Source organism: Mandrillus leucophaeus, unplaced genomic scaffold (assembly GCF_000951045.1).
Source record: "Mandrillus leucophaeus isolate KB7577 unplaced genomic scaffold, Mleu.le_1.0 Scaffold162, whole genome shotgun sequence".
Classification (NCBI taxonomy): Eukaryota; Metazoa; Chordata; class Mammalia; order Primates; family Cercopithecidae; genus Mandrillus; species Mandrillus leucophaeus.
Window position 1 is genome coordinate 1,888,348 of NW_012101610.1, and position 15,441 is coordinate 1,903,788.

Genomic DNA, 15,441 nt, shown 5'->3' on the forward strand with positions numbered 1-15,441 from the left:
AGAACCCGCCACTGCACTCCAGCCTGGTGACAGAGCAAGACTCTGTCTCAAAAAACAAACAAACAAAAAAAAGAACTGTTTCCTCCAATTATTAATATTCTCAATAATACCAAGTGGACTATGAAAGCTTCATCATTTAAATAAGAAGATCCATCAAGGCATGGTGGCTCACACCTGTAATCCCAGCTACTCAGGAGGCTGAGGCGTGAGAATTGCTTGAATCGGGAGGTGGAGGTAGCAGTTAGCCAAGTTTGTGCCACTGCACTCTAGCCTGGGCAACAGTGCCAGACTGTCTCAAAAAAGAAAATCCTGGCTGGGTGCCGTGGCTCATGCCTGTAATCCCAGAACTTTGGGAGGCTGAGACAGGAGGCTCACTTGAGCTCACGAGTTTGAGATCAGCCTGAGCAACATGCCGGAAACCACGTCTCTACAATACAAAAAATACAAAAATTAGCCGGGCATGGTGGCATGAGCCTGTAGTCCCAGCTACTTGGGAGGATGAGGTGGAAGGATGGCTTGAGCCCAGGAGGCGGAGGTTGCAGTGAGCTGAAGTCATGCCACTTCACTCCAAACTGGGGTGATAAAGCCAGACCTTGTCTCAAGAAAATCTTTAAGAAAGCCTATCAAATGGCAATAAACTGCAGCTGACTATAAGCTTTCTAATAAGATAAAATTAAGTGTCTATATGAATAAAGACCATTTTTTCCCCAAAAATGTCAATTATTAAAATAAAGGTATCATCCGCATAGCAGGTATCAAATGCTTCAAGGATTCCTTACCTTTGGAACTAGTTCCTAATATTTTATTCTTGTTAATGAAGACAGATCCCTTAGGGTATCTTTTTTCTGGCAAATGTTGCCTTTCTTGTTCAGTTATTCCGCTTGTTATGACATAAGGGCAGTTTTCTTTTTGCACACCATCAATATCCAAATCAAGTCTCCGTTTAACTTTCTCAAAACTATTATCCAAAAATTGTTCATTTCCACAGGACACCATAGGTGTGTCCATCTGCTGTCTCATATTCTGGTTTTGCATCAATAAAGGAGAAGGGTTTTTTACATCATAAGACTTATTCAGTTCCGTTTGCAAACTGCAGTTTTTCTCTAACATATTGGCTGGCTTGAGTCCACTCACAGTTTCAAAGTTTGGACTTGCTATACACTGACTGCTGGCATATGGTTCATGCAGCTTTGGCATCACAGTGCAGGTACTGTTCATTTTGTGTGCACCTCTCTCTTCGGATGTCAACTGACCTTCCACAGTAGCAAGTCCATGAGTAACTTTATTTTCTAAATGATTTCCTGAAGATTGACATACCTGATTTGATTTACCTAAAACCACATCTTCTTTGACTTCAGATGTATTTTTGCCCACATAAACCTTGCTTGAACAAACTCCTGCTAAATCAATTGGTAACTTTGGCAGAATTTCGGGCACATTTGTTTTTTCATCAGTATCTTGAACAATTAAGTCCATTGCCTGTTCTTTTCCTTTAGGGCTTAATTCACAGGCATTTATTGGGTTATTTATAAGTATATGACATGCTGATGATGTCCTGGAACGTCTTCGGTGCATTTTAGGACTCATACTTGGCTCTGGACTAGGTAATTTGGCATATGAACCTGTAAGACTTTTGATAACATTATTTTCAGTAACAAAAGTGGGAATAACTTTAAAATCAGAATTAGACTCTAGAACAGCGGAATGGCCAGTTCGTACAGGTATGTCCACTTTCGAAAAGCTAGCTAAAACTGGCATACTCATGCTGCTTGCTTGAGTGGAAGCACCTTGGAGAAGAACATTTGATTTATTAAGGCTTGGTTTGTCAGGAATAACTGAGACACAGTGTTTGCCTGTCAACTGGGCCTTCTCTTTTACACAGTCAGCCGCTTTAACAGCATCATTTTCTTTGTCTAAATGACTCTCATTGACAATTCTCATCATACTACCTTTCAGACTGCGTCTAGATTGTTCTCTTTCTATATATTCCTTTGACTTTTTCATCAGATTCTGAAGACTCATTACATAGGGATCTGGGGTGACTTCTGCCAAAAGTGGTAGATCCTGTTGTTCATTTACTGAGAAGAGACCATCAGAAATAAGAGTTTCTTGTGGAGTTGCTGAAGAGGTCTTTGGAAAAGCTTCATTTTCTACATGACTAATATTGGAACTATCACATTGCTTCGGAGAATTAAATCCTTCTGAATCTCTAGCTAAGTCTGTTCCATTAGTTTTACATTGGTCCTCATTATCCAGTGGCAAAATCCCAGCTATCTTATCAAGCTTTGCTGCAGTAGAGTGTTCGGTATGGCTTGGAAAGCTATTTGGAAATGTAGCAGGAACATTCAAGTTTCTGACTTCTGAATTAGAGTAAACCGTTTCCATCTCCCACTGATCAAAATCACTGGCATTAGGTGCTTTTCTAACCTGAAACAGGAAATTTAAAAATTAATATTTCCTCATTGCACAAAGTCTCTGATTTCACTGTTTTCTAAAATGAAATTGAAGATTCAGAATTCTGACATTTCAAAACATAAAGAAAAACTAAGATGACAGGTTTCTATGGTATCCTGTATCACAGGGGGCTCAAATTATTATTGAAAAAACACCCACTGGTCATCCTGCCTAAGTTATTAAAAGACTTATGAAAAGAAACTTATCTAATCTGATACAAATATGAACATATATATGTGTATACACACACAGATATATTCATATATCCATGTGCAATTTAATCTTAGAATAGAAGCACTTTCCTTAAATTTCTTCTATTCATGTTATTAACATTACCAACTGTTCCTCGTAGGATAGGTATCATCCAAGGATAATAATATATGCAATAAACAGCAAGTAATGAAATGTCTTACATAAATGATTCCCTCTCTAACAAAAACTAACTTGTCCAGGACACTGATTAAGCAAAACTGATTCAGTAATAAGACTTCTGCACCCACATGCTTACTCCAAAATTTAACTAAAATCCCTCCATAAAATGAGGGAAATTTGTAGTAAACAATAGCCCAGCCATGAAGCTTAAATTATTTAGAAATAAGAAATATTTGAACTTAAAACTCAATTCATTAAAACAAAATCCAATTTGATTCATTGATGCTTAGTTAAAACAGCAAGTTGTTAATGAATTTCGGAACAGCCAAAATAGGTAAACATTTGGTAGATGATAAAGATGAGAACTACATATATGAGAAAAATAAACGTAAAATATATGTAAAGCTGGGAGAGGTGGCTCATGCCTGTAATCTCAGCAGTTTGGGAGGCCAAGGCAGGCGAATTGCTTGAGGCTAGGAGTTCGAGACCAGCCTGGCCAACATGGCAAAACTCCATTTCTACAAAAAATACAAAAATTGGCCAGGCATGGTGGCAGGCACTGGTAATCCCAACTACTCAGGAGGCTGAGGCAGGAGAATCACTTGAACCCAGGTGGCGGAGATTGCAGTGAGCTGAGATCACACCACTGCACTCCATCCTGGGTGACAGAGTGAGACTCTGTCTCAATAAATAAATAAATAAATATAAAAATAGATATTTTGTATCTAAATGATCCAACTTTGCAAAAGAATAAAAAGAGAACTACGATGGCTTCTAAAGGTAATTATACATCCGTATATTAAACTGGCAAAAATCATAGTATTATCATATGAATATAGACATCAAAAGCCTGAATATTGGCCCGGCGCGGTGGCTCACGTGTGTAATCCCAGCACTTTGGGAGGCCAAGGCGGGCAGATCATGAAGTCAGGAGATCGAGATCATCCTGGCTAACATGGTGAAACCCCATCTCTACTAAAAATATAAAAAATTAGCTGGGCTTGATGGTGGGTGCCTGTAGTCCCAGCTACTCGGGAGGCTGAAGCAGGAGAATGGCATGAACCCAGGAAGCGGAGCTTGCAGTGAGCCGAGATCGCGTCACTGCACACCAACCTGGGCAACAGAGTGAGACTCCGTCTCAACAACAACAAAAAAAGCCTGAATATTACAATATTTTTTGGTTGTTTTGTATGTGCTTATTTTTTTCTAGACCACATGGCTCTCCTATTTTACCTTACAAATCCCAAGACAGGTAATGGTTTCCAGGTACTATGCAATACACAGTACAACAAGACATACTTAGTCACAACCTCAGGACCAAAATAAAACAAAAAAGATGCAAAAAGGTTTCCAGGCACTATGCAATCAACAGTACAAGACATACGTAGTCACAGCCTCAGGACCAAAATAAAACAAAAAGGATGCATATTTACGAAATCCATGAACATGTTCACAGGTTTAAGTAAAACAGATGATTTCCTTATATAAAATATTTCACATTTGTGATATTCGGAAGCTATGTTGTTTATACGTCACTAAAATGAGCCTTTAGTTAGACAAGCTAAATAACAACAAGAAAAAACTCTATCATAGAATCTTAGGTTTTACACGTGAAGCAGAAATCTAATTGTTTTATATAAAATTTTCCTATCTGAGTAATTAATTCATTACAGTTCAACATTATATATGCTCTTTTAACAATTTTATTAGTAGTATATTTTATCTTCCCTCAATGGACCAAAAATGATACGCCATTTTCGTATCAATCACAGGAAATATCTAGTAAGTAAAAAACCCACCTCTTATAGTTAAATTAGCACTACTCAATCCATTTTTTAAACTTAATACGGACAGTAATTATAACCTGCAAAATGAAATCTACTACCCACACACTATATACTACTGTGAAAGGGAAATAAAATCTCAGGACCCCAAACTCAACTATGTCAAATGAGAGTCACTATAATTCTCAGACTGTGTCTAGATTGTTCTCTTTCTGTATATTCCTTTGACTTTTTCATCAGATTCTAAAGACTCATTACATAGGGATTTCAAGTAACTGAAATGGAAAAACACATGTCAAAGGAAAAAGTAAAGCTTAGGAACTGAGTCACACAAAAACTGCTTTCCTTTTATTCCTAAACAGATAGCTGCAAAATAGAAGGCCACCTATCTACCCAGGTAGCCTCTCTTGCAAATTGCTCACAAGAAAATTCCTTGTAGGCCCCAAAATCTTTACACCAACCCAGAATCTCACTCTGACAAGATACTAAGACCAAAGATGACTAGAAATCATCCCTTTGGAGACAAATGTATATTTGACTTCTCCTCTACTCTGTTTACTTTATCCTATGTAAAATGCAGATTTATTGAGCTTGAGATGAATGCATAGCTGACTGTTCCTCTACCCCCACCTTTCACATGTGACATGTGGATTCAGTGAGTGCTAATCAAAACCTCACAAAAATGTGACCACTTATCTCACTACCTACCCTACATTTTTTTTCTTTCCTCTTTCCCCTCCTGCTATTCTTTCCCCTTTAAATACTGAAGTCCTCAAAACCTCTTTTGGAAAAGCACAAGCCACAGATCCTACTGCAACTTTTGTCTCTTTTTCCTTGGCACATCCTCAACCTTGGCAAAACAAACCTCTAAATCGATTGAGACTCGCCTCAGTCATTTTCTTTGGTTTACACTACCAACAGAGAAATGAACCCTTAAGGTTCATTATACATGTGTCATCTAATACGAATTATACAGACAAACCACAAACTCTTAAGATTATGAAAAAACAAAAAGATGTTACACAGCAAAACACTCCTACATGTTGTAGAAATTATTCGTTCGATCTAATTCATTTGTTTTTCTTTTTAGTACAAAATGATCCACATGTGAGAACAAATTGTTTATACAAATCTAAAAATAACTGCACAAGGTGTAGATGTGTTGTTTAAATAGTTTTTAGACAGGATGCATCTAAACAATTCAACGTATCTAAACTGCATTTTGTGTATCTAAGAGCAGAATTTTCACCAAAAAAAAATTGGGGGCAGTTATTTACTTAAGCAAAGAATGAGAATAAGGTAATTTAGTCAATAGTCTAATTAGTTTGGCCAATAATGCCCAATTCTATCATTTTGTCACTGAGAATTCAATGTTTTTAGAGTCACAAAATGCAAACAATAAGCAATTATATTCAGTGTATGGTTCCATTGTGCAAATATCCTCTGATTCAAGTACTGGGCAACACTAACAAGCAAGTGCATTCTCTTTGGAGTAACTGAAATGGAAAATCACAAATTATGAAGCTTCTCAAACGTAACAGTAAAGTACATTAGTAATTAGTTAAGTGCAAATATATTTCAGAAAAATTATCATCAATGCTTATCTTATTATTTCTGTATTATAACTGAAACAGCATAAATCACACACCTGAACATTGTCAAGAATCTCCTGGACACGAGACAGTAAAGTTTTCTTCCTGTTAACCTGCTTTCTTGCTTCTACATCAAGTGCTTTCTGCTTTTCTTGTTGCATTTCCTTTCTTTTCTCAACGTTAAGCTGCAAAACATCATAAAAATGTAATTATTTCCCACAATAAAAATATCATAAAATTGGGAAGTTCTGAATCAGAAAGATGAAAAACATGTGCAACAGGCAAAACTAATCTACAGTGAAAGAAATCAGAACAGTGGTCTGGGTACTGAGTGGGATGGGGCATTAGAGATCTTTCCATGGTGAAGAAAATATCCTGTGTGGGTGTGAGTTATACATGTGTATGCCATATATCAAAACTCATGGAACTTTAACACTTCAGATCTGTGTATTTTGCTATGTGTAAATTATTTTCAATTAAAAAGTTAAAAAGAAAAAAAGTTTGTTCACTAATCAAATGTTCTAAAATGGCAGAAATAAAATTAAAGCCCTTTTGGCCACTGCTGAGTTTTTTATTACTTCACTTGAATACTGACTTGAATATTACTTCACATTCAGTATCCTTTTTTTTTTTTTTTTTTGAGACTGAGTCTTGCTCTGTCACCCAGGCTGGAGTGTAGTGGTGCGATCTCGGCTCACTGCAACCTCTGCCTCCTGGGTTCAAGCAATTCTCCTGCCTCAGCCTCCTGAAGAGCTGGGATTACAGGCATGCACCACCACACCCAGCTAATTTTTGTATTTTTAGTAGAGATGGGGTTTCACCAGTTGGTCAGGCTGGTCTCGAACTCCTGACCTTGTGATTCGCCCACCTCGGCCTCCCAAAGTGCTGGGATTACAGGTGTGAGCCACCGCGCCTGGCCCACGTTCAGTATCTTATTTTACTGGGTCAATTGGATTCTACAACTTTTAATTTTCTAACCAGTGCACAATTTAACTCTTTGCTGCCTCAAAAAATGTCCAAAGGTTTAATGATAAAAGAAACAGATAATGTATTATTTGCCTACAAAATCAGAACACGTCTCTTCTTTCACCTCACTCTACCTTCCGATAAAAATATAATGTACCTAAAAAATGGAAGGCTTCTAAGCATTGTATCTCTTTATAATGGATTTCAATCTTAATTAAGTCCTAGGAAATTAAGTCACTGTTAACAGTCAAGACTTATCGTAGACTTACACAAATAGAAAATATATCATTAAAAAATTATTTCAAAAGTTGCAATATTCACCTATCAAATACAACATAAAAATGTGGATTAGGTCCATAAACATCAGATTTTGCTTACAAATAACTAACAGATGGAGTCATAGACCCCATACAACAAGCCTCAGACATTTTGGTCCACATTAAATCAAGCAATATGTTATCAAATAGCTGGCAAATATGTTGTTTTAAAACTTTTTCCTAATGCATGGTACCAAAGAATCATTATACAATTTACTTGCTAATCAAGAGGAGAAAATGCGTACTTTAAAGAGCCATCTGGCAGTCACTACTGTAAGCAAGTGTTCAAACTAAACATCACTAATAGAGGGCAACTAAACATTATGTAACTTCTGATTTAATTTAGTATGAAGTGTAGGGCATCATCTCCAAAGAATTCCTTATTATTTATTTTTTTGTTTTTGAGATGGAGTCTCAGGTTAGAGTACAGTGGTACAATCCTGATCCCTCCTGGGTTCAAGCAATTCTCCTGCCTCAGCCTCCCGCACAGCTGGGATTACAGGCAACCGCTGTCATGCCCAGCTAATTTTTATATTTTTAGTAGACAAGGGGTTTCGCCATGTTGGTCAGGCTGGTCTCAGCCTCCCAATGTGCTGGGATTACACTCATGAGCCACCCCATCCAGCCCCATCTTCAAAGAATTCCAAAAATCTTTTAACCTGTTTATCAAACTTCACTTCCAGTTCATAGGAACTACAGGGACTAGAGAAACAAGTTAAATATCACTATTAGGAAATGATGAGACAAATCCAAGATCTAAGGAATTCTACAAGACAATAGCTCTGGTCTCTTTAAAAATTCAGTATCACAGATTTGGTTTTTTTAAAAGATAGTATCTCACTCTGTCACCCAGGTTGCAGTGCAGTGGCATGATCAGGGCTCACTGCAGCCTCAGTCTCCTGGGCTCAAGTGGTCCTCCCACCTCAGCCTCTAGAGCAGCTGAGACTACTGGTGCACGCCACTACACCCGGCTGATTTTTGTATTTTGTGTAGGTATGAGATTTCACCATGTTGCCCTGGCTGGTCTCAAACTCTGGGGATTAAGCAATGCAATACACCCACCTCAGCCTCCCAAAGTGCTGAGATTACAGGCGTGAGGCACCATGCCCAACCAATAAAAAAAATTGTTTTTAAGACGTAGAGGAACTGTTCTAGATTAAAATAAAGAAACATAACAAGCAAATACTAATTATGAACTTTGGATCCAGATTGGGGGAATAAAGTTATAAAAGGCATTTTGAGCACAAATGGAAAAATTTAAATATGAACAGAATTATTAGACATTATTAAAAATTATTAATTTTCTTAAGATGTGATAATGGTATTGGGGCTTTATATATGAGAATGTCCTTATTTTTAAGAGATGTATACCAAAATATTTAGGGAAGCAGTGTTAGGTCTTTGTGGTTTTCAAATAGCTAGGCAATTTTTTAAAATGTATGTATGTACACACACACATACATGTATATAAAAATCACAAACACACAAACACAATAAAGCAAAGATGACAAAAATGTTAAATATTGTTTAATCTAATGGTAAATCTACGGTGGGTCACTGCACTATCCTTTCAATTTTGCTGTATATTTGAAAGTTTCATTACAAAAAGTTGGCAGTTAGCTCTGGTGTCTTTAAAAATTCAATTAAATTAATTAAAATTAATCTCTTAACTTCTATTATACCAAAACATAAATTTAAAGCTCACTTTTTTCTAATATTAGTTTGTGATTTAAAATAAAGTCATATACATTTTAAAATATCCAATTAGTATCAAACGGTATATGATGAAGTGTCTTCCCTATTATCCTATATTCTCTCACCACTCCCCAGAAAAGGAATAGCCATCCTTTAAAAAACCCAAATGGTTAACTTATATTGGGTACCTCTTATGATCCAGGTGGTATTCTAACCATTTTATAACTACGCATTCATTTAATCTTCAAAATAGCCTTATGAGATAGGCACTATTTTATCCCCATTTAACAAATAAGAAAATGGGCCACAAGTTTACACAGCAAGTAAGTAGCAAAGCAATGATTTGGACCAGGCCAGAAGGCTCCAGAGCCTAGGCTTTTGTTTTTCTTTTTTTCCTTCTTTTGGGACAGGGTCTTGCTCTGTAGCCCAGGCTGGAGATTTTTTCCTTCTCTTGGGACAGGGTCTTGCTCTGTAGCCCAGGCAACAATGCAATCCTGGCTCCCTGTAGCCTGGAACTCCTAGGTTCAAGGAATCCTTCCACCTTAGCCTTCGAGTAGCTGGGACTACAGGCACATGTCACCACGCCTGCCTAATTTTTTAAAATGTTTTTGTAGAGATGAGGTTTCACTATGTTAACCAGGCTAGTCTTGAATTCCTGGTCACAAGCAATCCTTTCCCTTTCAGCCTCTCAAATAACTGGGACTATAGATGTGAGCCACCGTGCCTGGTCCACAGCCTGGACCTCTAAATCATGACTCTATACTGCCCCTGACAGCATGCTGCACAGAGTGTTTTACACTAGATCATCAAGATCCTTCCATGCCTCAACATTTACATCTGCCTTACTGTAATGGTAAGTAAGAGATTTTATAAAATGGACCACAGTTAAACTACTCCACTACTGATGGACATTTAGGTTGTTCGTCAACCTTTGCTATTTTAAACAATGCTAATGTAACTCTGTACTTACTTCTTTAGGCTCATGTATGAGTATAATTGTAGGATACACCCAAAAATGGAACTGCTGACTCAGAGGCTATGTATGTTTTTAAATTCTACCAAACTCTCATCTAGAAATAAACTGATTCTCTTAGCAAAAGTGCATTAAAAGTGCATTTTCTCCACAGTCTAAGGAACACAAGGTTCTATTAGCTCTTTGTCAATCTATAATAGTAAGTAAAAAATGCTAATTCATTTGCATTTCTCTAATTCTAAATAAGGGCATCTCTTCGAATGTTTATAAGCCTTTCTTTTGTTTTTCCATGAACTGTTTTAGTTGTTCACTACAGAAAAAAACTATTTAAAAACAAAGCAAGTTTACCAGTGGAGAAAGGATAGCCACTCCATGAAAGCGAATAAGTGAGATACTTTCAGACTGAGCAGGGAGAAAGCTCTCTGTGGATAGTGATGCTTCTTGTATTCTGGCAAGACTTTTTTCACAGAACTTCTCATACTCCTCCATCTTCCCACAGTCACACTACAAGAGAGAAAAATGTTATTTTTAATGTACTGGGAAAAACAGATCTTATTTGGCAGATTTTGCAGAGCATGAGAGAGTCCCTATAATTCACAATTCCTATAACTGGTCCTCCCAGAATTGTCTTACTAATCAGGAGCTAATTCTTGGGTATGGTAATTCACCTCAAGAACCTGTCCAATTAAGATGTCCTTGATATATTAAATATTTCTGAATATTATTGCATGTAAATCAATCTTTAAATGGGATTAATTTAGCTAAGAATTCATAACCTTCTTAAAGAAAACGAAGTTCTGTACACCTTTACTAACTTCAGATTGTAAAATAGGATATTATATTTTCTTTAACAGGACTTATCTACACAAGAAAAACTATATCATACAAAGGTAGAAACACTGTAGTAAAAAAGCCTACTTAAATCAAAGAATATTTACTTTTAAAATTTTTCTATTTTGAAGTTCAAAGGTTACTTTTTTTTTTTTTTAAAGAGATAGGGTCTCACTATGTCGCCCAAATTGGATTCCAGTGACTATTCACAGGTTCGATCACAGTGCACTATAGTCTCAAACTCCCAGACTCAAGCAATCCTCCTGCCTCAATTTGCCTATCTTAACACTATACTTGGACTCCATGGGCACCAGTCAACTCAGTCAGAGGTAAAAAACAGAAAATCGATTGGCTCTGATATTAATTATATTTTATTGTTGAAAATTGGAACCATCACCAAACTACTTAAAACAATCCCAGTAATTTCACAGTTTCTGGGAAATTGTGATTATGAAAATACAAGGTAACCAGCAGGGATTAGGCATCATATTCATTCATTTAGCAAACATTAAATATTGATTGCTTATTTGCACAGCATTATGTGTGGCACTGTTTCCTTTAAATAAATAAGGGAAAATAAAAAGACATTATCAGAATTATAACCAGCAACGGTATGAATAATACAATAATGTTCCTTTATGTCTTCATTTTAAAAGAATTGGTTTCTTAACAAAAAAAAGAGAGGGCAGGGAAATTCAATTCATGATGTGGGATATGCAAAGATGAAATAGGATATGTCCTTGGTAGGCCTCAAAGTACTGAAAAATTCAGTACACCAAAGTATCAGGGACAAATTACAGTGCAATGAGAAATGGGAAAAAAAATAGTCAAAATTACAATCAGGTTATTTAAAAATAAGACATAATGCTATTTTTGACAAAATAGTTTAATCATAGTTTAAGAACAAAATTTCTTCCTACTATTCAGTTGTAATTATTTGTGTTCGATCTATGCAAAGTAGGAATCTAATGACGAACAAATGGTTCTCTACAGTGTGAGTGAGACTATTTTACAACCTTTTATTTATTTTAAAAAAGCAAAAGTTAAAACAATACAACGCCTTAAGGCATAGCCTTTTTTTAGTCTAGGTTTCAACTCACATTATTTCTTAACAACCCCATTTCTGCTCAAATATTTTATTTTTTTAATACATGCCATGCATTCAGCAATACACAGAATGTAAATAGATTATACAAATAAAGTAATATATCTTCTATGGATACTCAAGCAAAGCATTAAATTCAAATTTAGAAGTGAGGGAAAGTATTAAGGAAATCTAATACTTTTATGGCCATAGTTTTATTTTTCTTTCAACATCATAGAGATATGCCTCATTGTTTCAGAAAGTTAATCACATCCCTTAAATAGTACATGTATGTCCTACATCTTGCAGATGTATATAGTACTATATTATTACTACAGCACAACACAGCATATGACAATGCATTACTCATTCAAATACGAGTGCTAATATGGAGATTATACAAATTACTAGATGATCCTTAGAGCATGACTGGATCCTTCTTATCCTTTAGTCTCAGCTTGGATATCCCCTCCTCAGAGAAGGCGTCCCTGATGACCCCATCTAAATTAACTCTGCCTCGATCACACTATCACATTACCCTGCTGTTTCCCAATTTTCATAGCACTTACCACTATCTGAAATTATCGTGTTTATTTCCTTGATTTTTGTCTGTCTTCCTCCACCAAAATGTAAGCGCCATAAGTACAGGTACCTTTTCAGTCTTGTTCACTGAATCCCCATTATACAGAACAGTATCAGCACACAGCAGGCACTTGATAAAAGTATTGAATAAATGAATAAGAATAATAATAAGCTCAAACAATAATGTAAACCAGAAGACAAAAAGAAGGCAGACTATACACCAAAGCTAGCAAGAAAGAATGGAATTTAGAGAATGGAAATTTCACCATGGCTCTATTCCCAGAGAAACTCGTACCTCTTAAATTGCAAAGGCAACCATTTAAGAAGTGAGCAGTCCATATCCCATGATTAAGCAAGAGGACACTATGCCTTTCACACTACAATTACCACTGTCAGCAAGGTTTTATTTTAAGGGAGCCTTGACTACGAGGCTACCCCAACCACAAATCTATTACCCTATACCTTGCCATCAGGCATCACTGGTCCACTTCCAGTAATAATTTGTCAGCTACAGCAGGTTCAGACACGCCCTGTCTTCTCCATTTATACCATAGAGAACCACTGACCCTTGTCCAAATGAGCCTCTTTGCAAACCCCATAGACTCATGGTCCTATCTGCTCCTTACCCGTGCTCTGCCAGACATGTCACTGAAAGGAGTGGTAAAAGTAACACAGAACAGATCCTGTTTTTTTTTTTTTTTCCCAGAACCTAGCGTTTCTTTGCCCATCAGTTCCCCCAAAGACGCAAACTTCTTTGCGTAGAAGCGGTAAAGGGGAAGATTTCTTATTCAGATGCATACTAGCTGCAAGTTCTTGGCAAGCCAGTTACCATCTCCACACCTGTTTCCTCCTCTGTAAAAGAGGGATGATCAGGGTATCCGTCTCAAAGGAATCTTGTAAGAATTCAATGAGCTAATGCATGTAGGGCAATTAGCATAGTGCAGAACACGCAGAAAGCGACAAATAATGGGGACTGCTTTTCTTATTAAGAGGATAATGATGATGACGATTTTTAGCAGTAGAGTATGAATTCCTGGAGGGCAGCGACAGTGCTTGGTTCCCCGTAGGATTCAAATGAAATTGAAAAATATAGAAAAGGGGACAACGGCTTCCTCATTTCCCTGTCTCTAGACCTCTCCCCGTCAAATCAATCTCGAGATGGCTGCCATTTGCCTAAACTGGGGGTAGGGAGCTTGGATCGTAACCAGAATAGAATCAAAGGGTGAGAATCATCTAGCAGCTCCAGGGGCAATCAGTTACTTTATTATCCTCAAGCTTATGCCCAGAGTGGCAAAGGCGAAGTAAGCAGCGTTCCTAGGGCCTTGGTTGTGGTAACCGGGGCTCATAAACGGCCAATGCACACCCCGGGGAAGCCTCTCTCTCCAGCACCGTGGGAGGGAGAAGAAAAACGGCCCCCAAAATTTGATCACCACGATGGTGTTCTCCGGCTCTGGCCCAGGAAAAAGCCCCTGCCCTCTCCCCAGCGCCCCATGCCCACCTCCTCCAGCTCCTCCGATTTAAGGCTCCAAACCGAGGGCCCTCCAGGCGGGGCCGGCATCGGAGCATCACCTCAGCGCCCGGTGCTGGCTGCCCCCGGGGTCCCGCCTCCCTACAGCCGGCGCCTTTCCAGGCGGGGCTCGAGGCCCGGGAGCCCAACAGAGCCCGCCCTCAACTCCTCAGGGCGCCAATTTCGCCTCGCCAGACCACTTCTCAGCCCGGACCCGCCGAGGCTCGAGCCCCCTCCTCATGCACACACCTGATCCCCCACGGCGCCTTCAGGTCCTCTCCCCTCGCCACGGGCCTTGTCAGGAAGCGAATGGCTCAAATGGTACTGACAGAGTGCAGCTCGGTCCGCCGCCGCCTTCTCCTCCTCCTCCCCGCCATATTACAGATCTCAAGCGGCAACGCGGGCTCCTGGCAACCGCCGCCGCGGCCACCCCGACTCCACCTCTCAGGGCCGGCACTTCCGGTGGTTGCTTCCCGGGCTGTTAAAACCGTTGGGCCACCAGAACACTACAATCCCCGAGGTGCATTGCGCGCCCGCGATGGAGGACGTAATGCTTACGGACAGCACGCTGCACGCCGGGAAACGTAGTCTTCAATGCAAGCTATAGACTAGACTGTATTAATAAATGTACTTATTTAGTATAATAGGACCACCCCTCAGGGTCTGAAGCCCCCTGAAGTGTTCCTTGAGGTTGCCATTTTTTTCTTATGTGTATAAAGATAACCCCTTTCTATGTAGCCGTTATAAAACATGTAACATTCACCAAAATATTTTCTTGTAGATAAAAACGCTGAACCCACCGGGGGTGATGGCTTACGCCTATAATTCCAACATTTTGGAAGCCGAGGCGGGAGGATCGTTTGAGCCCAGGAGTTCGAGATCAGCCTGGGCAACAAAGGGAGACGGCGGCTTCTCTACAAAAATTTTAAAAATTAGGCGGGTGGGGTGGCGCTAGCCTGTGGTCCCAGCTACTTGGGAGGCTGAGGTCGGAAGATGGCTTGAGCCCAGGAGGTCGAAGCTTCAGTGAGCCGGGATTGTACCACTGCATTCCAACCTGGGCGATAGAGTGAGACTGTCTGGAAAAATAAAAAATAAAAAAGGCTGAATCCTAGTTGCCAACTGGAAGGCTTAAGACATTTATCCCCTTTTGCAAATCAGTAGGAAAATGCACTAAAGGAAAAAAGGTAACGGAAAAATCCCTGAATCTTTTTGGAAAGTTCTCTACATAAAAATGTTACCAGCCTTCCAAAATATGTCCAGGGGTCCCTTTTCATTGCCTAACTC

At 38.7% G+C, this 15,441-nt stretch overlaps 1 protein-coding gene across 3 annotated transcripts in view; it reads right to left on the reverse strand.

Annotated features, from left to right (window-relative positions):
* Window positions 1-14,684, reverse strand: part of CCP110 (centriolar coiled coil protein 110kDa) — a 29,708-nt gene extending 15,024 nt beyond the window's left edge. For 2 of the 3 annotated variants that reach the window (XM_011976080.1, XM_011976079.1), the window contains exons 1-5: window positions 14,407-14,684; window positions 12,638-12,780; window positions 10,502-10,657; window positions 6,259-6,387; window positions 780-2,427 (exon numbers count right to left, since the gene is read on the reverse strand). In XM_011976080.1, coding sequence (XP_011831470.1) covers window positions 780-2,427; window positions 6,259-6,387; window positions 10,502-10,642 — 1,918 coding nt within the window. In that variant the 5' untranslated portion in view covers window positions 10,643-10,657; window positions 12,638-12,780; window positions 14,407-14,684. The remainder of the gene's footprint in view (window positions 1-779; window positions 2,428-6,258; window positions 6,388-10,501; window positions 10,658-12,637; window positions 12,781-14,406) is intronic. The other variant, XM_011976078.1, reaches the window with a different exon arrangement.
* Between the last annotated feature and the right edge of the window lie 757 nt (window positions 14,685-15,441).